Source organism: Nicotiana tabacum, chromosome 20 (genome assembly GCF_000715075.1).
Source record: "Nicotiana tabacum cultivar K326 chromosome 20, ASM71507v2, whole genome shotgun sequence".
In the NCBI taxonomy this organism is placed as follows: domain Eukaryota; kingdom Viridiplantae; phylum Streptophyta; class Magnoliopsida; order Solanales; family Solanaceae; genus Nicotiana; species Nicotiana tabacum.
In genome coordinates, this window is record NC_134099.1 from 97430664 (window position 1) to 97439728 (window position 9065).

General features: G+C 33.6%; 1 protein-coding gene across 1 annotated transcript; it reads right to left on the reverse strand.

The window, feature by feature from the left end:
- Positions 1 to 1867: 1867 nt before the first annotated feature.
- LOC107780429 (transcription factor HEC1-like) lies at positions 1868 to 3266 on the reverse strand. The gene has a single exon (XM_016600970.2). It carries the CDS (start codon positions 3003 to 3005, stop codon positions 2271 to 2273), a length of 735 nt encoding a protein of 244 aa, XP_016456456.1. The 5' UTR covers positions 3006 to 3266; the 3' UTR covers positions 1868 to 2270.
- Between the last annotated feature and the right edge of the window lie 5799 nt (positions 3267 to 9065).

Genomic DNA, 9065 nt, shown 5'->3' on the forward strand with positions numbered 1-9065 from the left:
CCTAAATACATTATCGTAAATAGACGCCAATTGTCAGTCATTCACGTGGACTTCTTGTGCATTTATATATGACAGTTCTTCACTTGGTTCTTAGCTAAATTTTCATTTGTCGAATATTGCAATTTAATTTCAAGGAAATAAAACATATAGTCGTGCCTTCTAATTATAATTCCTTAAAATAAAGATATTATCTTATATTCCCTCTTTTATGTATCACTGTCTCGCTATTATACATAAATTTGCAATGCATAATTAAAGGGAACATTTTCTTCTGAATGTTAATTTTTCTCACTGTACTTAAAGATTATATATGGGAATTTCCTTGGATTTATTCATCAAATAGCATTGGTGGTCTGTCCAATCATCCATACTAATATATGTTAAAATTTTCCAAGTTTCTTTTATTGTCACATGTTATGGACTACCTTTATAAGAATAATATCGAAGATGTTAGCTATCCATATACTAGATGGTGCAACTGTGAGTTTCCTCACATAAATGTGGGGCCATAATTAGCTAATGAAGTTTTTAGTTAATTGGATAAATTACATCACTTTGAGTTCCAGTAAACAAGTGGAAATTGTTAGTTGCGTTATAAGTGTCTATAGTCTCGATATATATATATATATATATATATATATATATATATATATATATATATATATATATATATATATATATATATATATATATATATATATATATATATATATGTATATATATATATATATATATATATATATCTGACATGGCTCAGTCCTGTCTTTGTATTTAAAAAATTCTACACTAATAATGGGCTATAACGAAACCCTACCTTTAATTTGTATCCAAAATGTAAAACATGAATTATGGGAACATATGACTATCTACCATAATATCTTGATAGAGAGTGAAAAAACCCACCCATTTAATTCAGAGACTGCAGTGAAAAGTTATACAGTCAGACCTTTATATAACATCCTTATATAATAATCATTCACTATGAATCGAGTAATTTTTGGAATCGAATATTATATTATGTTATAATATATGCCCTCTATAATAGCACTTCACTATAACAACCAAAATATTTCGAAGCAGACAAGGTTGTTATAGAAATGTTTGACTGTTATCGTTTTTCTTCAATTCTTTTCTTTAATTACATCAGGAAAGGAAGCCGGGGAAGGGTAAGTAATGCTATACTATTGATGGGAAAAAATCTTCCACATCAACTATAGAAGGCAGTACATTCACCAAGTGAGCTAGAGGCAATCTTTTGAACTCAACTATGGAAAAAGTTTAGTTGCAGTAGTGTTTACGTAGATATTAAATTACACCATCTATTCTAATGCATGTGACAATATTTTGTTCCAAAAAGAATATCAGCCTTCTAAATTTAGAAAGAATTTAATTTAAATTCTCATTTTACCATTAATGATAAGTTTTTATACCACAAATTTAAAAAATTCTTTCTATTTTGTGTCAATTCAAACTTTGCCACGTTAAGTAAAAAGGAGGGAGTATAATTTAACTAAGTATAAGCTAATAAAAGTTTGTATAAACATAAAATGCAAGTAATCATTTTTCCTTTGAGTCAAAATTCAAAAGGAATAATCCTACTTCAACTTAAGGAAAGAGGATAAAACTCAAGCAGGGCCTGTGTATGTGTTAATTTTCCAATGTGCACGATTGGCATTTGACCATGAGAAGCTGGTAATTTTCCCCGACCAATCCCTAAATGGTCCCTGTTCCGATCTTTTTATAGGCAAACCTAATTCGACCAAAACCTACAAATAGACAAAAAAAAAGAAGACAATATATACACTATACTATATTAAATAGCCTCATCAACATCTTGCATTTAAGATATTTCTTAGAGTTGCTGCAAAGATAACTTGCACATGGTTTCCGATAACAACATGAAAACTGTAAGCTAATCAACTACCCACTTCATTTTGGTTGTCATTTACCATGAATTCTGCATAGGTCAGATAAGTTTCTGTTTGAATCATTACACTTACAGAATGACAGAAAGAAGAGCGAGAGAGAGAGAGAGAGGAGAGGAGAGAAAGAACTTTTAATACCTCGGTTCTTGTCTATATACCATGATTATGAACTTTTAGTCCTTTAATAGTACAACATGCATGGTAAACCTAATTAAGAGATCATAAGAAGTGACTAACTGATAGTTTTGTCCAATAATCTTCTTTCTAATTTACAACCCCACAATTTATATTAAAAAAGAAGAACTTGTTATTCCATATTTTTACTATGAGAATGAGTCAAACTAGCTAGGGTTGAACACTTTGATGGTAAGGGTAATAAGTTTTAGAACCCATAGGTAAATAATTCCCACTTAAAGACGACATTGGCACAGGGAATCCTAGGCATCCTGAAGCAGCAGCAACTGGCCTAGTGGCTTCTACCTTTTCAAGGGATTGCACTTGCTTTTTCAAGAATTTCATGTAATGAATAGCTTCATCTAACATAGATGCAGTGTCCATTTTGGTTCCACCTGGTACTAATCTCTGAAGAATCCTTATCCTTTCACTTATCCTTTCTCTCCTATGGCGTGCCGCTACGCTTTGAGGATCGTTCGATATCTTCACGTTCTTTCTCTTTGGTGGTTTTACAGATTCTGGGTCGATTTGAATTGGCTGCATTGCTGCTATTTTAAATATCATCTCTCTCATCGCTGCCATAGAGTTTCGCTTCACTGTATGGGAAGGATATGCACCAACAGTGTTCCTCAAAGTTTCTTGATGTTGAATTACTGAGGGAGAGCCAGTGAATGAAATGGTAGAAGCTGGTACGTTCAAGAATGTGTGTGAATTATGGTAATCAATCATTTGAGATAAATTAGCATGAGTATTGTTGCTAATGTTGCTACTTCCTTGTGGACTACAATCCAACATTGGCATTTCATTCATATCAGAATAACCTTTGGAGAAATCCTGCATCTGCATTAGAAGCATCATTTCCATCTGATCTTCAGGAGCTGCAGATTTGAGCAAGTCAATATCCATGACTTTCTCTTTTATAGAGTAAAGAAAATAAAATAAAGAAAAAGATGATGATGTTATTGGGAAGAGAAGAGTGTGAAGAGATTGGTTTACAGAGGGATGGGTGAGGTGAAGGAAAGAGTGAGAAGACTGAGAGTTTGATCAGAATGTTGCAGTGGGAAAGCAAATTAAGCTCAACTACTATAGCTGAGTATTAGGTTTTGGAGAAGAAATGAAAGGGGAATACTATAAAATAGTGATATCGGGAACAGACTACCACATTGGGAAGGCTATATATAACAAGTGGTTACATTATTATATACTCCTACTATATAAATTTATATGCTGTTTCAATTATTATAATATATCTCTACTTTCATTATGCTCGTATCTCTACTTTCATTATGTCACCAAAGTTGGTAAACCTTTTTCCTTGTCCTTTTTTCTTTTCCTTTCCTTCTTTAGTTTTCTTTTTCAATTTGATAAATATATTCCACCTGAAAGAGATACAGTCCTCTCTTGCAGGCTGCAGATATCTAGCTGGGCTTGGAAAAACTAATATTCCTATTTGACTGGGTGGAAATGAAATTTAAGAAAAGAGAGAAGGGCTTTTGAACTTGTGGGGTAAAATGAGGCACATATAATTTATGTAGCTATAAATTATTGCATAAAGGTAAATTATTGCATAAAGGTAAATTATTTTCAAATATGAAAAGAGATCATTCTTTTTTGCATGAACTAAAAAGGAAATAGATCCACATAAATTGAAACAGAGGTGAGTACTTAGTTCTTTTCTGATCATTGCTAACTTTTCATAATTTTCAATGACAGTGAAGTCACGAGAAGTTTTATTTTGTGTCTCATACAACTGACACTAGTTGTATGAGGCTTCTTTTTGTCTCACAAATTTATGGACTCCAATCTTACACTTCTGGATGCACAAAACTGTGAGACAAAAAAGTTGCCTCATACAACTAGTATCAGTTGTATGAGACACAAAATAAAATTTTCCGTGAAGTCACACTTTACGAATCGGAAACGAAGAATCACTGCATCGGCGTGTATTTACTTGGTATTTATACTAACGAGAGAGAGTAATATGTGTCCGATGGAATATTCGAGTTGGTTTTCTTTTTCTCTGTTTTTTTAGAGTCAATCCTTTATATAACAGCATTCCTATATAACAGTCATTCACTATAAAAGCCATATTTTTCTTAGAACTAATTTTTAAGCTATATTTTACCTCTCTAAATAGCTTTTTACCGATAACAACCACAACAACCATATTTATAGTAGAACACTCTTTGTAAAATTATCCCACTATAACAGCTATATAGAATCTTTAAGATTACTAACAACAATTCTAAAAATATGCACACAATCTTTTCCATTGAACAAAGTTTGTATTTTGCATAAGACATAAGATTTGAAGATCTGCACATGATATATTTTTCATTTGATAGCTTTTTGCGAAAATTTGGACACAAATCTTCGTCAATTCAAGTGTTATATCAGTAGTAATTATATAAGAGAATGAAATCTACGAAACATCTACAATTATAAAGTTCTTCCATCAATCTTGAAAGAATATATTTTCCTAGTATCTTTAAAATGTGTGCCTTAAATCTTTATACGTTTAATTAGTTAATGAATTTATTAATGATGTATTATATATACTTAGTGAAATATGCATATCTTCTGAGATTTTAAATTTGAAGAATTTTCTTATTTTTATATGTAATATTAAAAAAGAAAAATAATTGAGCTTTGGATAAGTTTTATCTATAAAAGCCTAAAAATATTTAAACGTCAAATATTGTTATAGGTGTATAACAACCATTCACTATAAAAATCAAAAAATCTCAAAATAAACGACGTGTGTGTGTGTGTGTGTGTATATATATATATATATATATATATATATATATATATATATATATATATATATATATATATATATATATATATATATATATATATAAGTGGGCACGACCTTTCTAATATGTATAGAGCATATTTAACTAATAAAAAATATTGTAATTATGATCTATTTTAAGAGTATTTCCCGAAAAGAAAAGTTAAGAATACCTAAATAGGGAAAGAGTAAAGATGAAAGGATTTTTTTTTCCTCGTAAAAATGAACAAGTATGAGCCCACCATTTGGATGGTTCAGATCTACCAATTACTATTGGCAAGGGATGCCATAAGTGCTTTTGGTGGTGCATGAACGGTAGAAATACTATAAATACAAATTAATGTATATTGACTGGAACAATATATCAGTCTATATACTACTATTTTCTTTATATAAGTTTGCCCTTTAAGTTTTACTACTATTTTCTTTTAAAGAACCCTAGCTATAGCCCCACTCACATGACAGATGTCAGAGATCTCATGCTCACCCCATGAATTATACCCCCATTTAAATGAGTCAACTTGCCGGCGACGATATGTCGGCGATGATAGATCTGTTACCGGAGTTTCTTTCGTACACCTGTCAATCATCATGTGGGAATGAGGCCTAAGGGGTAAGTTCTAGCCTCTAGGGTTACTGGCAAACGAGCTGGTCGGATCGGATATGGGCAGACTGAAAACATACAATGCAAAAAAGAATATAATATCTAACTCGGCTCATATTTAATATCGCAAATGGATTAACCAGCGGATGATATGGATATCCCTATCATCCGTGACTTTTTGAATATGATGACTTTTGGGAGAATTTCTACTCTTCCAAACTTGAGGAACTCCCAATTAAATCTTGCAAATATAAAAGTTAAACTCATTGCTTGATTACCCATTGGTTATATATTTTTTAAGTGGATAATATGAATCTTATTCATATTTAACCCATTTTTAAAAAGTTTATTATTCAACTCAATTTTAAGTGGATAATATGGATAAATAACTATTTTTATTATTATTATTTTACCATCACCAATTAGTTCTATTATTTAATGTGTATTCAATTTTTATCATGATAGCTGCAGCTTATAGTTTTGTTAATTTTGACTTCGGAGGGAGCAGGGGTGGGTGGGTGGGGGAACGCATTTCGAGGTGGATCAAATTCTGCCATGTCTACTACATCTTCATGTGTTGTTTTATTAATAACCCACTAGCGGCGAAGGGATAAAATTCACAAATTAAATAGTCATGTTGCAGCTAAAGTAAACTTCCATGACATTATTATGAAACTTCACCTATCGAATTTTAAAATTCATAATAATAATTAGTTTTAAATTACATGACCGAAAAATAGCTAAATACAGGTGAATGCACCCTAGGCCACGTTGCGTCAGTCATACCGAAAATTTCTACTTGAACATACATGCATAAACTCATAAGAAATAGACTTTGGATCTAACTCAATATCAAAAGCTAGTTCATGATGTAAGAATATATTGTTCAAACAATATAAAGGGACCAAGTCACTCATTTCTTAGCCGGTATGGATGACTCAACATAAATATTATATGCAAAAAGAAATAGTATATATAATTGCTATTTAAGTATAATCAGCGTTACCTACAAGTGTCATCGCAGTTGGCTTGTAGTTTGAAATAAAAAGTTGGGCGTTATATGTGGTTTGGTGAATGGACCATTTGGTAGGGGCTGCGGATAGAAGTCACCCTTATCTTTATCAGTTATTTACTTCTAATTTCTTTCAATGAAGTTTCTAAGATATACTACTACATATTGAAACCACAATGCTAATTTCTCGGAAAGGTGAGGGTAATTAGAAAAGAATTTAAGTTATATACGTTCTCAAGTAAATAATTTTCTACATTACTAGCTCATTCAAAGGATATTTATATATAAGCCTTCCTTAAATTCCGTATTACTTGGAATTTACAGTCTTAAAAATAAGTGCCACGCCCCAAACCTAGGGAGGCGTGGCAGGCACTTGATGTCTTACTCGGCCCAACAGTACCAAACTGTAACTGTAAACTCTGGAGGGGCAGCCCTCAACTTAGGCCGACGAGGCCTACCTGCAAGCTGACAATACCAATAAAACTTAGTCGATTTTGTCAAATCTTATGCACCTCACTTTCCATCTTGATTTTGAAACAACAACTTTCACTCATACTCATCCCGATAGGATTTCTTATGTCTAAAATATCAAACTAATACCCATTTAACACATCCACACCTAGTCCGAATGTACAGGGTGTTACAGTCATGGTAAAAGGGGATTATATGGACCCTTGAAAGGTTATTAGCCTAGTACGGTACGGTCAAAGGCCGACGAAGCCATATTCTGAATCATCTGAAAATAACGTCTATCTCATCTGAGGGGTAAACATACCCATAAACTCATATACATAGCTGTGAAGGCCGACGAGGCTACCATGAACGTCTACAACCAGCAATACTAAACTGCACATGTACACAGGGCTAACAAGGCCACAATTCTGACATACAAAATATATAGGACTCGTCTACAAGACTCTAGAGATAATAGAACTGTATCATGGTTAGACAGGGTCCCAACCTACCCATCAAGTATATATATACAAAATAAACTCCAACGTCTAGACCTGGTAACTCTAGGGGAGTAGAGCTTACCAATCAAGTTGATGTCTGGATCTGTCTACCGGGAAGGTTTATCCGGTTGTCTATAAGGCGTGAAATGCAGCGTCCTCGATAAAAGGGACGTCACTACGAAATAATGTAGCGAGTATATAAGGCAATATAATAATTAAAAGCTGAAGTTGAACTGATAATATAATAACTGAAAGTAATTGGGAGCCAAAGATGATTTGAAGATAAGCTTACCAACTAATACTGACTCAACTCTCTCAACATAGTAAGTGAAATAGCTATCCAACCATATAAGGCTCGGTAGGGGTAACTGCTCGGTCATAGTAGGCTCGTTGCGCTCAACCGTTCTAGACTCGATATCTAAATCACTACTCGGCCATTCTGGGTTCGCTCATTGGTGCTCGACAATAATAGGCTCGGTATATAACTTACCATTTAATCAGAAGCTGCCCAATAAGGACCTGCCCACTGATTATAGCTCGATGATGGTAAAAATAAGATAGGCTATCTGTTGCTATAGATAACTATGATTTGATGGTGTAAAAAGTCCTTACATTAACAGTGTATATCACTTAAATTCATTAGGAGAACTTGAAAGTACTTTCGGAAGAAGAAATATAGTTCGCAATGGAAAAAATCATCATTCAATGCCGCCATAATTGAATTACATAATGCTGATAACCTACTACTATACTAGGTTCATAATGTAGGAGTTCTAAATTGTTCTTGGCTCATTGTTTTCCTTATCACTTCTCACGACCCTAAACCCAGATCCGGTCGTGATGACACCTCTCGTGAAGACAAGGTCAGCCGGCATAACACCCAATTCATTTTAAGCAATTAAAATAACACAATTTAAGGCTTTAACATGATTAAATCTCAAATAAACAGTGAAATAGTACAATTTGCGAAAAAACTAACACAGCCCGACATCGGAGTGTCACTAGTCATGAACATCTAACACAAGTCTAGGAATATGGGAAAGGGACTACACCATCTATTACAAAATCCAGTACAAGAGAGAGAAATAATGATAAAAGGGAGAGACACTGGCTGCGAACGCCGAGCAACTACCTAGTGGACTCCGAAAATCTACTGGAAGCTATCAACCCTCGTTAGCAGGACCTGAAGCGCCTGAATCTGCACACAGGGTGCAGGGAGTAAAGTGAGTACTCCAACTCCGTGAGTAATAACAGTAAATGAAGACTGAACAATAAGAAATCACGTAAAAAAAACACAACAACATCCTATACAGAGGTAGAGTAAAACCAGTAAAGTGCAAGAAAATAGTGACATCTCATAAAAACACCTTAGTTCAATTTAAGCTTCTTTAAAATGCCTTTTTAACAATTAAATAAGTAAATGGCAGACGGCTAGAAGAGATAAACACATAAAAACCGCCTCTCGGGCACAATACCAACAGAATCAGCCCCTCGGGCAACAACATGGAACAACACCAGCCCCTTGGGAAACAACATGGAACAATACCAGCCCCTCGAGCTATATCTCATATCGCAATGGGTACCCATACTCACTGGGGGT